This window comes from Lates calcarifer, linkage group LG10 (genome assembly GCF_001640805.2).
Source record: "Lates calcarifer isolate ASB-BC8 linkage group LG10, TLL_Latcal_v3, whole genome shotgun sequence".
Taxonomy (NCBI): Eukaryota; Metazoa; Chordata; class Actinopteri; family Centropomidae; genus Lates; species Lates calcarifer.
The window spans coordinates 8897380-8913511 of NC_066842.1; the positions used below are offsets into that span (position 1 = coordinate 8897380).

General features: G+C 42.4%; 2 protein-coding genes across 2 annotated transcripts; one reads left to right on the forward strand and one right to left on the reverse strand.

The window, feature by feature from the left end:
- Positions 1–92: 92 nt before the first annotated feature.
- LOC108888508 (ETS domain-containing protein Elk-3) lies at positions 93–7413 on the reverse strand. Its single transcript, XM_051073298.1, has 5 exons — positions 7053–7413; positions 4175–4383; positions 3023–3814; positions 1241–1579; positions 93–191 (listed from the first exon to the last, which is right to left on the reverse strand). The coding sequence occupies exons 2-5, from the start codon at positions 4379–4381 to the stop codon at positions 93–95; spliced, it is 1437 nt and encodes a 478-aa protein (XP_050929255.1). The 5' UTR covers positions 4382–4383; positions 7053–7413.
- Positions 7414–8872: 1459 nt separating this feature from the next.
- On the forward strand, positions 8873–14751 carry hal (histidine ammonia-lyase). The gene is made up of 20 exons (XM_018684508.2): positions 8873–9173; positions 9383–9443; positions 9654–9681; positions 9767–9841; positions 9931–10003; positions 10152–10218; positions 10317–10354; positions 10485–10610; positions 10784–10923; positions 11096–11143; positions 11328–11475; positions 11586–11681; positions 12069–12127; positions 12322–12402; positions 12572–12637; positions 12723–12888; positions 13059–13193; positions 14028–14136; positions 14266–14335; positions 14452–14751. Exons 1-20 carry the CDS (start codon positions 8927–8929, stop codon positions 14581–14583), a joined length of 1965 nt encoding a protein of 654 aa, XP_018540024.1. The 5' UTR covers positions 8873–8926; the 3' UTR covers positions 14584–14751.
- The last annotated feature ends 1381 nt before the right edge of the window (positions 14752–16132 follow it).

Consider the following 16132-nt stretch of genomic DNA (forward strand, 5'->3'; position numbering starts at 1 on the left):
TGGACCAGAGATCACTGCTGCTGCTGATGATGACTTTAAGAAACTTTCAGCAAGAGATGGATGAAGATGGGAGGTTTTTCACAGACCCTGGATCATGATTTGTGGGTGGTGGGGGACAGGAGCAGGGAGGAGGGTGTTCCTTCCAGGGCTGGCAGAGGGACAGGCATGTGTCCGTTGATTAGGCTGGGGAACTGCAGAGGAAGAGAAAGGGGCTGAGAGTTAGCGAGGAGGGGACGGAGACTCTGTGAAAGCTGCTTTCCGGTGAGGAACTGCAGTATTGTCACTGCTCTTGTTTCCTGTTTTTTTTTTTTTTTTTTTTTTAAATTCATTGTGCCTCTTCCTTTTCGTCTCTGTCCCCTGCACCTCCACAACAGAAGGAGAAGTCAACATTATTTGTGCACAAAGAATCCGGTATGGTGTGTGCATGTGTGTGTGCACACGCCTGTGAAAGGTTTGTGGTGCATGTGTGTGTGCTTTACAAATGAGGAGCAGCTCTCAAACCAGTCCACCCTGTTCAAACTGGCTCCCCTGGGCTCAAACAGGAAGTATTCACAGGATTTCCTCTCCCTCTCACAAGCGCTGAAACAGGACACCTCTGCTGGACCTGCTCGCTAAGTCTCAACTAGTCTCACCACTGTTGGTGTCTGCTATTTTGCAGATCTCAAAAATATCTAGTTTTTAAGTTTTATATATGATTTCTGTCAAGTAAATACCTACATGAAAAATAACAAGCTAAATGATTAAGACTAAGGACATTATAGAGGAGTAATGTTAATGATTATTTCATGTAGGATTAAAGAAACAAATGATCCTATATAAATTTAGGCCATAAAAACCAAATCATTTTATTACTCATAATAAAAGATGAATCAGTTTGGTGTGTTGGAAAGTGGCTCATCTGAATCTCTTCCAAAAATCCCATAATCTTTACTCATTTTACAACAGCTGCTGTGAAGAACGGGGATTTTGCCACAGCACTAATTTTACCTGCACAGCCTCACAACTTCCTCGTCGGCTTTACTCCTAGTAAACAATAATCCTTTCAGCTCACCTTCTGTTTCCATCTCCTGCTATTTTTGTCTCTCTCTTACTCTCCACACTTGTGTATGTAGGTGTAGGTTTCTTACCTGGAAAAGGGAGCTGTGGCCCTGCAGCCGGGCGGGGCTGAGCGGGGCAACGGGGCTCAGACTGCTCCAGAAGTGGATGCCTGACAACAGCGGACTGTGAGCCAGCAACAAACCAGAGGGAGTCTGTTGGCGGGGGGGACAGGGGAAGAGAGAGAGGGAGGCTTCGTGTAAATAAAGAGAAACCATTGAAGACAACATTTTTTTAAGACAAACAGAGACCCACTGGTTGGAGAGTAATACTCTGAGGGCTTAGGTAATGTGAAACATGCTGAAATGGTAAATGGACGTGTATTGGCGTTTGGAAAAACAAACTGACGGAGCAGGAAGGAAGTCTGTGGTTTTTCCCCCAGAATACAGGGGTGACGTGGGGAGGAGAGGAGGTGGACGTGGGGGTTGTTGTTGATTGGGGCAGGGGGGAGAGGAGAGGGGTCCTCGAGCACTTGGAACGCCAACTAGAGAGAAAACATATGAAATCAATTTCTCCCTCTCTCCCCTGGTCTTCTCTCCCCCTCCCCCCTTACTTTCCCCTGTGTCACCTCAGAGAAGTGAGCCAGTGTTGCAGAGGGACCAGCCCTGCTCCCATTATTAATGGAATTATTGGAGCATATGGCATCACTTAGGGCCTCTTCCCTGCTCTCATAGGTTGGACTTGGAGAAGATTTCTGTAAATCGCTTGTTTTCCTCTGATCCCACTTTTTGCGCCTTAATAAGCAGACAGTCAGAGTGCAGTATTAACGCCTTTCTCACTAACCTCTGATGTGGCAGAGTAATTTTTCTTTGTAGCAACGCCAGTGTATGCACATTATTAACTGAAAGAGATTATTAAATACCAGTTGGTGCTTGTGGCACAGCCCTCAGGGTTACAACAAAGATCAAAACAAACCAAAATGTCACGGATGAATTGGGCTGAATTTGGCTCCAAATTTGTGGCAGAGTATAAATTTGTACTGTAAACCTTGTAGCCGTTGTGCTGTTTAAGACTGTACAACCAAAAAAGTTAAAATGCAACTACTGAATTTCCTGCACTTTACATGCGCAAATTTACATTTTACAGGCACTTTTATGTCTCAATTTACTTTGAGTGTGGACATACTGTCTCTCTACAAGGCCTGTTATTTGCAGCACATAAACATTCTGGCAGTAATTTCCCAATTTTCCAAACCAAGCACAAACAATGACTCATTAAATTAGTCTAAATTTGCATTTGTTCAAAACATTGCAAAATTCTTTTGTGATATTAAAGTGCCTGTGCACAGTTCACCCTAATTTCATACCTCTTTACCTTTTTCATACCTTTCCCTCTCTCTTTTTGGCTCAAGTGACTACTTAAATATAGCGGTAGTGTTTCCACCAGCACATGCCAGGCTGTGTCGGATGTCTGTTGCTGCTCTGTGAGCGCTTTAGGGACACTGACATCATACTCTGGACAGATCCCATCATCTACCCATCGCCAGCCAGGCCACCGCACAGAGGGGACGGAAACAGATAGCATCACAGAATTAATCTCTTTCTTACTAAGATTTGATTACTGCTGGGCTAACTATACTTCAGCTATGGCTGGCAGAGCGACATGGTCTCTAGTTTGTCTTGAAATTATTGAGAGCAGAAATATGAGAACTTGTGTCACAGGGTAGCAACAGGGTGTGTAAGCATGTCTTGACTAGACAGAGATGAGGCAGGTCTTAGAGCAATCTCAGTCATTAACAAGAGGCTGAGAAACACCTTGAATGACACCTTTGATGACACATCATTCCCCAAAGTGCTTACATAATCACAATTTAGAGTCTAAACCATCTGACTCATGTCAGAAAGAGGCCGAAACAGTGTCATACTCTCAACCAACGTGCTGCCCAGAGGGAATTATAGTGGTGTATTAATCAGGTAAATCATCTCACCTGTGCAGCGAAGAAGGCAGGAGTGAGGGAGCCAGACGGGAGTGCTGGGCTGTTGAGGGCAATGGAGCCGATGTCGCTCCCTGCCAGCAGCAGGGATGGGGCGGAGATCTCCAGAGCTTTGGGCTTTTTGCTTTTTGGTGGGAGTCCATCTCCTTGATTACTACTACTACTAACAGAACTACTTCTACCACTGCTGCTGCTTCTCTTCTCCGGAGGCTGCAGGGCTCGCTCCCTGTGTCCAGAGGAGAGGTTGAGGGGCTGAGCGCTCGGGTCAGAGTCCTCCTCCTCCTCCTCCTCTTTGGCAGCAGGGCTCCAGCTTCTGCCAGGCTGGGTGTTGGGGGACGGCGGGGAGTGGGAATGAGAAGGGAGTCTGGACGGCCTGGGAGAGATGTACGACTCAGGTTTGGCAGAGGGAGGGGAGCTCCTCTCGTTGGCGTTGGTGCCAAAGCGGATGACGGAGCGTGGCTCCTCCTGGCGCTCCCTCAGGGCACGGAGCAGCTCCGACTGGTTCTGCAGGGAGCTGATGCTGAAGGAGGAGTAGAGACCCGAGCGGAGGTAGTCGTTACGACACTGCTGCGCCCCCAGGGCTGCCAGGGTCCTCCTCTGTGCCTCCTCCTCTCCTTCCTCCTCCTCCTCCTCCTCTACCTCCAGCTCAGGGGCCTCTCCTTCCTGGAGGGGAAACCGTCCAGAAGCCAGGCCCATCTCCACCGCCTGCGGGTCCATCTTCAGGATCTCAGGAAAGGACACAAACTTATAGACAAACTTCTGCCCAATCACTTTCTTGATGATGTTCTGTGAAACAAACAAACACAATTAATGATGAGGAGAACTTTCCACACATATGTACAACAAACTGATACTCATCCAGAAAATAACAACACAACATTTCAGGTTCTAGAAGGCAAACAGTTATGTGATTGGGTGCTACTTCACTACCGAAGCTCTACTGTGTGTTTGATGAGAAAGAGGAAGTGGAAGTGTCTATCAGGGGAGACTGCGGCTTTAGTGAGAAGCACAACAAAAAATGAGTCGTGATACACTCCTCTCATATGCCTTCCGGTCCTGTCAGTTACAGTAGCTGCTATAACATTATTAGTTGGACTATAACACAGAAGTTGCTCCTGTGCTTGATCAGCATTCAATTTATTTCACCTTGTCATAGTAGTAGCGCAGGGCTCTGCTCAGCTTGTCATAGTTCATGTTGGTCTTGTTCTTGCGCAGCCCCCAAAGCTTGGCCACTTCCTCTGACTTCAGGAGCTTGAACTCGCCGTCTGTGGACGTCCAACATATCAGGTGCTTGTGACTCTGGTCGAGCAGCAGCTGGAGCAGGAACTGCCACAGGGTTATGGCACTGTCCATACCTTCAGTAAGACATACAGATCAGTGTGAGATTAATGAGAGGGGTCAATATCAAAGCTGGTTATTTTCATAATCCTCATACAATGATGAAGTCTTTCTCCCACGGCTTCTTTCACTAAAAGACAAAAGTTGAACGTAACTATTCAGAGGTGTCAGCTGAAAAAATAGCACCAAAACTACCTGCATATACACTACCCACCAGATGCTACAGTGACAGAATAAGCACAAAATTCAAGCCTCCATGGGATACAAGCAAAGCAGTTCTTTGCACTCATTACTGTCTTTGTTCTATACCTGTGTAATCTAACTGCTGATGAAAACACAGCTTGTGTATTTGAAGAGACTGTTTAGAACAAGTAGAGCTGATGTTTCATCCTAATTAAATGCCTTTCTACCCAATTCTCTGTACAGACTAAATTAGGTTACTGGCTGAAGAGGGACGAGCCTGTTTGAGCTTTAACATGTGGTGTAAGAAAGAGTAGACCGCTGATGAATAGAACAGTGTGTGTTCAAGAGTGTAGTGTAATGTAGCAGCAGCAGCAGCAAAAGAGAAAAAAAATATGAGGAGGAACAACAGCTCAAGCCAGAAATATGCTGCGGTTCAACCTGGCCCTCTCTCCACAGGAAGTATGACGGGCCCAGGGTGGGTTATTCCTTTAATAGAGGAATGTGCAGCCTCGAAGCTCCTGTCTGCCTGCTAGGAGCTCACATATTAATAATGGGGGAACTGTTTCTGTCACCACAGGCTGGAACACCACAAAGTGCTGAAACAGCTGGTTGATTAATCAATTAGGTCGATTAACAGATGATAGTCAAAAATTCAGATAATTGGTTAATCAAAGCTGTCTTTTATCAAGCTAAGACGCCAAACCTTAGCTGTTTTTTGTTTGAGTTTTGAACTTTTAATCAGACAGATATCACATTCATAAAAACTATTTTCTGACATTCTAGAAATAGAGACATTCTTTTAATAGAAAATCAATTATGAAAAATAATCATTAGCTACTAGACCAGGGAGAGACATATATTAATAGGGCTCAAACTTCAATACTTTATTGATACAGACAGTAGCACAAAATATCAAAAACTATTGAGTAAATGTCTTTTTGGCTGGCTTTTTTTTGTTTTCAAATAAAAAGTGCAGAAACATGTTTCTATTCCTCAAAGTGAGGTATTATCTTGTTATTGCGCAGGTATGGTTTTGGCAACAGTATTGAAAATTTTCACACTCCATTCAGTCCTATATATTGATGGACCTGACTGTATTGTCATCTTGCATTCTTTTTGGTCTTATCTGTGGATGTGAGGAGTGATTAGTGACTGATGCTCACAAAAACAATGATAACAAAGTGGCCTTTAAACCACTGCACACAATATCTCTGTCCAGACAGGAGAGACAGAAGGGAGGGAGGGCTGAACTCACTTCCGACACAAGCTATCCCCTGAGTTTTTTATCTGCCATGTGAAACTACAAACCTGTCAGAGTCAGGACTTCCTCCTATTCTACTTCCAAGGACAAATGGTGAGGTGAGGGGATCCCACAGCAGGGGAGCGTTTCCCCAGTCCTGCCACACTTCCCACAAAATCCCAGAGGGAAGAGGGTCAAAAGATCAAATCATTGTCCCCTTTTTCACAGCTCCACCCTTTAACCCACTCTGAACCCAGACTTTGGTTTGGCTTTTAAACACTTTGAGGCAAAACTAAAGCTTGCCAATGCAGGGCTACTGAGCTGACAGGTCTACAATTAGGCCACTGTGACTTATAAACATTCACCTTTGAAAGATGCTGCAAATAGCACAGTGGAACTTAAAAGTGTTCTGCAGCTACTGTGCATCAGAAATAAACCAGACTGCAACCAGTAGGAGATGAAAAACACCATGAAGTACAGCCAAGTGATGATGACCTAACGCTATATGAATATCAGACTGATATGCCTACCACATACAGATAAAATCCCGTATCATAGACATACAATGGTGTAACTCGTCACTCGGAGAACCGCAGACATGCTATAACACTTTCTAGGAACATCACATGAACATTGTGGTGGTTTTGGTCGAGGATGAGGAGCCCTGCTGCGGATGCTCAGACTGATGAAGTCTCGCTGTGCGCACAAAGCCATCCAGTGTGTTGGCTGAACGGAAACTCCTAATGAGATTAGATGGTGTGTGCAGACATTACTTAGCCATGACTAAATCTACGCTCTTCCTGTTCGCAGACGGTGGAAAATTCAACAGGGGCCCATAAAAACGCATCTCTAAACAGCGGCGATGGACTCTGAGGCTGTTTTTGCATCGCTCGTCTTTTGTTTGCGTTTGTATTTGGGGCGGCTACACTTGTATCCGGGAGTTGAAAGCTTGCAGTAAGTGTTACGCACAGAGGTCTGGATCACTCTTCTGCCCCACTGACTCATTTTCAAGATGTTGCTCGGACCGGAAGACGGCACAACTGTGTCCGAGTCTAAAATCGTTACAGTTATTGCGTAAAAGTTAAAAATACACTCGATCCGAAGAGTTTAACACAAAGCACACACTTTACAGCCAAGACACATAATATAAAGTGTGACCACGGCCGCTCATATAACTAATCATGTGTTATTTCCCAGTCTACAAGCCACCAATTAGCAGACAAAGCGCTGTTCATAGAAAGAGACTGTTAATTTTTACGTTACCTGCGATCTCTGACTTTGTCTTTTCCCTCCGCGAAACTTTACGGCGAGGCTTGTGTGATTCCTTGTTTTTCCATGCTTACTTCTGGTCTACACAGTTGTGCTGGACTGAAATAGGATCCTGGGCTTTTTCTTTTTCTGAGCAGGAAGTTGGAGCAGGCAGACACAGAGCCGGCTGACTTCCTCTCCCCTACGATTCCCCAGGCAGTTTGCCGTCTGTGTAAACACACTTTTCCTCCCCTCCTCTCCTCTGCCTGCCCTGCTGACTGCCAGCAGTAGGCCTGCTCACACAAGATCGGCACACATGGTTGATACAGAGAAACTCCTACAGCCCATAAACTGACATCATCAGTCCGCAGACTATAGCGTGGTGCTTTCAGGTGCGCCTCGTTACTTCAACTACTTCTATTCAAAGGCCAAAAAGTCATGGGATTTCAGGTCTATATTTACTGAGCGTTTGCGTGCTGCTATAGTGAAGTAGACTAAACGTGCATAAGGATATTATGACACGTGCAATAATTGAAGTCACCCAATCAATTCTTTATCTTTTATTATTATTATTATTTTCAATAGTAATTAATTCTTGAAGATAGGAAAATACTAATTTACGGGGTGGGAGGAGTTCCCATGCAGACTTACATTTATTTTGTTGGAGCATTCTGAATATATTTGTCAATATTAACAGACTGGTGAGTGGCCTATTTACAAAAAATATCAATGTAATAATAAATAACTTCATTTGTTGCATGTTGACTTGATACATTATTTATTGTTACTTGGGTATGAACATAAGTTTAGTCAAGTTTTGCTTTTACTCAATAAAAAGGGACAGACTGGAAGTGCACAGGGAAATGGCATGCAACAGGGGATGTTACAAATACAGGGTGGGTGTCTTCACTTGGTCCAAGGGGACACCATGAGATGGGTACATTCAGGCAGAAAGATTTTGGTAGCACTGCATCTGATCCCTCTCACATTTTATTTGATGAATATCTACTTTTGCCATTACATTTTTGGTCCAATGGTTTAGACAGCACAGATTACAAACTTTTTTTGTTCCTCAGTCAGTCAGTTCTGTAAGCAGAGCATAATGAGACTGGATCTAATGTAATACACAAATATTTGTTTGTACTAACATGCCTGTTTTGTAAGGCATGTTTTGATTTGTTATGAAATATTGTTTGGTCTGTAATAAGACAAATTTCAAAGGCACATTCAATCTTCTCTAAAAGTGTAATTTTAGATTAGGTTTGAGTCAAGTTAACATTGTTGGCAGAACTTACATGTCTGCTTGCACTCCTACCACCTAATATTACACTGAACCAACAAACTGAGATGTCCATAATCCAGATGTTCATGATTTTGACATTTACATGCACTCAAAATGTCTGACAGAAATTAATTAGGCATCAGTACTAATGGGATACTTTACTGTTCTCTCTCATTTCACTTCCAATTAATGTGAGAATACATTTGCACTAAGTTATTTTAAGAATAAAATTCAGCTACAGTAGATACTTGATAAAACTTGGTAAAACAATAATTAACCATTAAACGCTCAGTAAAATACAGGTTACCTGTCAGCTAATACAAACAAAGCCTGCAAAGCCTATGACAAACTGCACTCGTCACGTTTGGCTTCTTCAAACGCCTGAACACCTTTTTTGTGGTTACATCATCTGAACGCATTCAGGTCAATATGTCCAAACATCTGAGTGACTGACCTGTGGAGGTCAGTGGTCCCTAGAGGTCTGACACCGGCGAGGCGGGACTCCCCAGCGGTGCGTCTGATTGGTGGCAAACCTTAATGCGGCTGAAGGTGGTACCTCGCTGAACGGCAAACAGCGCTCAGTCCAACAGAGTCCGCCTGAAGCGCAATGCCTCGTTTTACTGTTCACATCCGAGATGAGTGGCTGGCAGTGCCATGCCGGGATACCACCAGCACCATCCGGTGGCTCGGACAAGAGGCGCTAAAACGCTACATAAAGAACAAACCAGACAACGGCGGCATCACAGCCCTGAAGGACACGCGCTTCGTTGTGCGCAGGTGCCAGGGTCTGGGTTTGTTGGACGCGGATGACACCATCGAGGATGTACTGGAGGATAATGACTTTGTCGAGCTTGGTAAAGACCGTATACATGAAAAAATATAAAAAAGTGTAGGCATCACGTTTAAGGGACACTGGAGATGTTTCACTACCAGCTGTGCGTAATTTGTGCGTAATTGTGCACAGTTAGTCACGTACGGACGAAAAGAAACGTTAAATATAATAACATTGTTAACCAATGGGAGGAAATGCGTACAATTTGTATTTTTTATCTTGTATTTGCAGCTATTGAAGGAGATACCATGTCTCCTGACTTTATCCCGTGTGAGCCTGGAGTTTCTCATCTGTATCCTCAAACCTTTAGATTTGTGCCATATTAATAATAGTAGGTACTAAATACTGTACTGACTCTTGAGTGGATAAAATAAATCTGCATCATATATTAAATAATGAAATATGGGAATTTATCATTTCTGTAATTAAATAATTATTATTTTCGGTAGAGGGCAACACTGTATTTTGCTGAGTGTATCCTTAATTAAACTATGTGAAACAGTACGGCAGCATACAGAGAACCTGGAGAAGTAAGTGTTCACTTTACCCATTTTTGCTAAAATTTAAAACATATCATTTTGACTTCACCTATGTAACATACATCTCCCTGTGCAGTTTATTTCCTTGGATGGCAGCAGTCTGACATCGACAGATTTGGTCAACTTAGGCAAGGGACTCTACAAGATAAAGGTAATGATCAACAAATTGTATTTGTTGTCATGGCTGGTCTGTTGTAATATTTGACTTAGCGTAATCATTCCCTTTACTGACATTTTCAGCTGACTCCAGAGGCAGAAAGAAAAGTTGTGCAATCAAGAGACCTTTTGGACACCATTGTCAAAGAAAACAAAGGTTAAGATAAATTCAGTGAAGACCTTAAATGTCTACAAAGACATTAAATGCTTTGATCTTAATGTTAACCAGATGCTGCAAAACTACAATCTCCAGAAATAAGTTGCTCCATGCTTTCAGTTCTCTGTCTCTCTCTCTGTGTTATCAGTTGTCTATGGAATCACAACAGGCTTTGGCAAATTTGCCAGAACTGTCATTCCTGTCAGCAAGCTCAAGTAAAGACAATATTTTATTATGTAATTTCCTTGTCAACTGTTGGAGAACCATCCCTTTCTTATGTGCTATTTTATGGCCATGCCCTTTTTCTCTACAGAGAGCTGCAGGAGAACTTGGTGCGGTCACACTCATCAGGTAATAAAAGTCTCCATAAAACTCACTATTTCAATTTTATAATTTCTAGACATCCCAGTGGTCCTGACAAGGTGTTTTAGGTTCTTCTGTATTTACATCAGCATCATCAATGATATGCTGTGGTCTACAGGTGTGGGAAACCCGTTGAGCCCGGAGAGGACTCGCATGCTGCTCGCTCTGAGGATCAATGTTCTAGCTAAAGGGCACAGTGGGATTTCTCTGGAAACCCTTCATGCCATGATCCAGGCCTTCAACGGTAAGATTAACCTGGACCCACCGGCCTCACCTAACCTTAGCTGACCTGAGCTATCAGCTTCAGTTGACTGAGAAACAGCTGATAACATCCTTTAAGGATTAGTATTGGGGAAGCTGACTTGCCATATGACTCTTCTCATGAATCCTCATCTCAAAATTACTTTGCCCCTGCAGCTTCCTGCCTTTCTTTTGTCCCAGAGAAGGGAACAGTGGGTGCTAGTGGAGACTTGGCGCCCCTCTCTCACCTGGCCCTGGGGCTGATGGGAGAGGGTAAAATGTGGTCTCCTAAGAGCGGATGGGCAGATGCCAAATACGTAAGATCAGAATGACTTTGTCATGGTTGTAAAACAACTTGCTTAATGCTGCAGGAAATTTACCCTTGGCTTTTGAGAGTGAAAGGTTGCAGGGTCCAATAAGAAAAAATGTTTGCTTTTTGATGACCCTTGACCTTTTACATGTTTTTTTTCTCCTTTCATCTCTGGCCAGGTCCTGGAGGCCCATGGACTGAAGCCAATATCACTAAAGCCTAAAGAGGTAATGTTTGAAACCAGCCACACTCAAATTTGATTTTCCTCAGGGTTCACTGAGAATGCATCGTGTTTTTTCGGGTGCAGAATATTGAAGAACGTAAATAATGTTTACGTTACAACTACACAGCACAATATAGTGGCTTCTTTAAGTGGGAAATATGTACATCTCACTCTGCTTTCTATCTCAGGGCCTTGCTCTGATCAATGGCACCCAGATGATCACCTCTCTGGGGGCAGAGGCCGTGGAGCGAGCCCAGGCAATCGCCCGGCAGGCAGATATCATTGCTGCTCTCACCCTGGAGGTGCTAAAGGGGACCACCAAGGCTTTTGACAGCGGTGAGCAGCATCAGTGGTGATGAACAAAAAAAGAAAGAAAAAAAAGATGGAATTACTTACCTACTTGATCTTGTCCATCGTTTCTCATTTTCTGGTCACCTCTCATGTAGACATCCATATGCTGCGGCCCCACCCAGGACAGATCGAGGTGGCCCAACGCTTCCGCTCTCTGTTGGACTCGGATCACCATCCATCACAGATTGCCGGTCAGAGGACAGACCCAGAATCTAAAATAGACAAGTTACAAACATTACATAATAGTTTGCAGACCTATATACACTAAGGCTTCCAGGGCCACACTGTTTGGAGGTTGCATGTTATCTCTTTGTTTGTCAGGGTTTCTCACCCACCCAAAACACATACATTGATTCAGGAATACTTCCACTATGCGCTTGATCAGGGTTCTGGTTTCAGAGCTACTGTGGCTCACCACTGTACCACACCTCATAAATAGTTAGGATGGGTCAAATGCAGAGGGTGTGTTTCCCCCTAGGAATTAATAAAGTATAGCTTTTGGTAATAGTATGCCTGCATTGCACCCTTAAACATGTAGTACTTAATGTGTGTCATCTGGTGTTGGTGTGTTTTTCCAGAGAGCCATCGATTCTGTGACAGAGTCCAGGATGCCTACACCATGCGATGCTGTCCTCAGGTAACCTCAAGTAAAGTTTATTTATATATCCCAAAATCACAAGTTTGTCCCAGAGGGCTTTACACTCAGTGATCCTCAGACTCTCAGTTTGGAAAAGGAAAAAAACTCTGTGGTTTATTCTCATGTGGTAGATCCCATATGAGTGACGTTGTCCTGAAGCAGAGTATTCAGATTTTTTCTCCTCCTGTACACAGGTTCACGGAGTTGCCAATGACACAATCAAATTTGTCCAGAACATCATCAACACAGAAATCAACAGTGCTACTGACAACCCTGTATCCTTCACTGACTTGCAAACTGGAGGCTTAAATCTGTTACGTGAATCTAAAATGTGCCACTTCAAAATTGTAAATTGACTCAACCACAAATTCTAGGTTCTGCCACAAATTGTATGTTGGATTTTTATTGGAAATCAGTTTATATTTTTCTTAACAGCTGTACTAGATGGTGTTTGCGGACAGAGGTGAGACCATTTCAGGTGGGAACTTCCATGGAGAATATCCAGCTAAGGTTTGTGACTCATAAACATGTTTTTAGTATTTGTTAGTAGATTTTGTTCTCTTCTCTTTCAGTGCTGTTTTTTTTTTCTCTTTAGGCTTTAGACTTTTTAGCCATTGCCGTCCATGAGCTGGCCTCTATTAGTGAGAGGAGGATCGAGAGGTTGTGTAACCCCTCTCTGAGCGAGCTGCCTGCCTTTCTTGTCAACGAGGGAGGACTCAACTCAGGCTTCATGATTGCCCACTGTACTGCTGCTGCCTTGGGTTGGTGTGCACAAACAAAATAAAACTGAGCATGCACATAAATAATATACATTTTACTATTAAAGTGTTTTACAGTTAAACAGCACTTCATCCTTATGTTTCTCTGAAGTTATGTCCCTGTTTACTGAGTGTTTTAGCGTGAATCTTAACCATTTTTATACGATCTCTAGTTTCAGAGAATAAGGTTTTGTGTCATCCATCTTCTGTGGACTCTCTGTCCACCAGTGCTGCCACAGAGGACCATGTATCCATGGGAGGCTGGGCTGCAAGGAAGGCCCTGAGGGTCGTAGAGCATGTGGAGCAAGGTTAGGTTCTCACTCTTTTTTTTGGTATGCGCATAGTTTATTTAAATGGTAACATGGTAATGCAGTTGTTACACTTATAAACTGAAATATAATCAACTATTGCATGGTTTTCTTCACAGCCAATAAAATGACTTAACATATGAAACATGAGTTCGAAGTGATAACTCATGAGTACATGAGCTGCTATACAGATCAATCACTGTATATAAATTTAACACTTAATATTAATTCCTAGAGCTTTTTTAAAATGGCCTGAAAACCACATAAATTTAATGTGAGCTTTTAAACTCACACAAGGCAAGGCAACTGCCGCTGGCTCAAACGGGCTAACTGACCAGTTCCTGGTTATTCTGTCACAAAAAAGTGCAAAGGTAACAGCGTTGAAAATCATGCCAGTGTACACCAACTGTGGATAAAGCTGCATCAGCAAACATTTACATGGTATATCAAAGCTCATTGAGTGGATACAGTGGTTAACCATAAAACTACAGGTTAAAATAAATGCATAACCCTTTAGATATTTTTTTTCTTAAGGTTGTTCACAAGAAAAGATACAATAAGATCTAGTGGTCCAGCTGCTCAATCATGGACATGCAATATATCACAGCACATGTAATATAATATCCAATTTATGTGATTTTCTCTTTTTTTTTTAAATATATGGGGATTATAATACAGTCACTTATTACAAGACAAATTCAGGATCAGTTTAATAACATGGAATTAAAAAACACTGGAATCTTGTTGCAAATTAACTCAAATGGTAAATTAGCTGGTATTTAGTGGCATAATATTACCCATTTACTCACTCTAATGGATGTTTTCTGTGATTAGTTCTTGCTATAGAGCTGCTAGCAGCCTGTCAGGGTATTGAGTTCCTCCGCCCACTCCGTACTACCACTCCACTGGAGAAGGTCTATGAACTCGTGCGCAGTGTGGTCAAGTAAGTCAAACAGATGTGGCCAAGGTACACAACTTTCGGTCCACTGAAATGATGGAACACAATAGTTAATATTTATCCACTGTTCTACTTCTGACTTTCCTCTTCTCTCTACTCTTCTGTTATTAACAGACCGTGGATTAAAGACAGATTCATGTCTCCAGACATCGAAGCTGTTCACCGTCTCCTACTAGACCAGAAGGCAAGTGTCAACTCTGATGAAGATGGCTATAGAATGTGTCCATGTACATGAAAAGCTCCACAGTGATAGAGATTTAAGGGGAAAAAAATATGTGTATGTTTATATTTTCAACTCAGGTGTGGAATGTGGCCAAACCTTACATTGACAAGTATCAGACAGAGTACATCCCCGAGTCCCGTCCCGTCTCTCCCACTGCCTTCTCCTTGGAGTCTCCAGCATCACCGAGGAAGCGTGTCCGTCATGAGTGAAAGCATGTCCAAGAAAATGTTGTTTTTTGTACTAATAACTAAAAACATTTACTGAGACTTTTGTGAATTTTAATGAAACGATCAAAGATTATTTTGAAGATCCCATGTAGTTGAGATTTGTACACTAAGTTCATACTTTGATTCCTGACATTAAAGTTTTGAATCCTTGAGGATATGTTGGTAATTTAGAAAATGGGTATAATATATATAAACTCACTGGCCATTTCATTAATGACACCCATAAAATGTAATGCAACACCATACAACCACCCAGCTAAAAATTTCTAAATTTGACATGTGCCATTGCTGTGGCTGGCTTGCATTAGATTGTACAGGTGTACCTAATAAAGTGGCCAGGGAGTGTATATTTCTTTAGTAATTACTGGGTGTTGAACTTGCATGTACACTGCCCTACACCACTGTGCATTAGAGTTGTATTTATCTAAACTTTTGTTGTCCCTTTAAGATGTACCTAATTTAGTTGTTATTGCCACATGACTACCTCACCTTTTCATATCAAATCTTTTTTAATAATGCAGCACAAACATTACTACGATTTAAAGTTGTTTTTCTGGTGTAATTATATGAAATCTTAAATGATTGTCATCTATACATTTCAAGCTTAGATAACAATAAAAACATTTACAGGTGCATTCTTTGAACATTTGCACAATGATGTAAGTCCTGCTTCTGTTCACTATTAATATTTCTGTCCATTTAAGGTGTGTTTGTGGTTAATTTTTCTCATGATATGCAGTGACAGAAGAAGTATTCACATCCCTTATTTAGGTAAAAGTACAAATACAGCAATGCAAAAATAGAAACCTCCCAGTCCAGTTAAACAGCACCTACCTGTCTGGGCTGAGAGTCCACTCTGCCATCTTGAGGTGCAGCGGGGAAAAACCAGAGTTTTGGGATGTCACAGACCTGTAAAGGCAGCTTCAGTCAAACAAATTCAAAGGTTACACAAACAACTCATGAGAGATAATAGCACAGGGGGCAGAAGTCTATTGTTTGCTGTCACACATAGTTCAATGTTATGATAAAGACTCTGTCACGTGCTTAGCCCACCTGAAAGCCACTTTGTGTCGCTGCAATCTCAGCCTTTTCCAAACATAACCTCAACTGCTAAATTTATTTTTTTCCAGTGACATGTGGACTTTACAAACATTTATCACTGAATGAACAGCAAAAATGTGTCTCCACAGAAACCACAAACAAATTAAAGAACAATAGGTCATGATCAAACAGAGAAGAATTTCTGTTAAAGGGAATATGAGGCAAAAAAGCAACTTAATTTAGCTTAACTACAGCTACAGCTTAGACCCATGTGTTAACCAGGAAACGTTTATTGACCCTAGTGTACATCCATTATGCTGTACCATCAGGGAGGTGTCTGGTCGGTCCCAAATTAATTCTTCAGTAAAATAACAACAATCCCAAACATACAGCCAGAGTAATATCTTCAAGGATAACAAGAACCACGAGTCCTGCAACGGATGTTATGCCCCCCACAGAGCCCTGACCTCAACATCATGGAGTCTGGGAC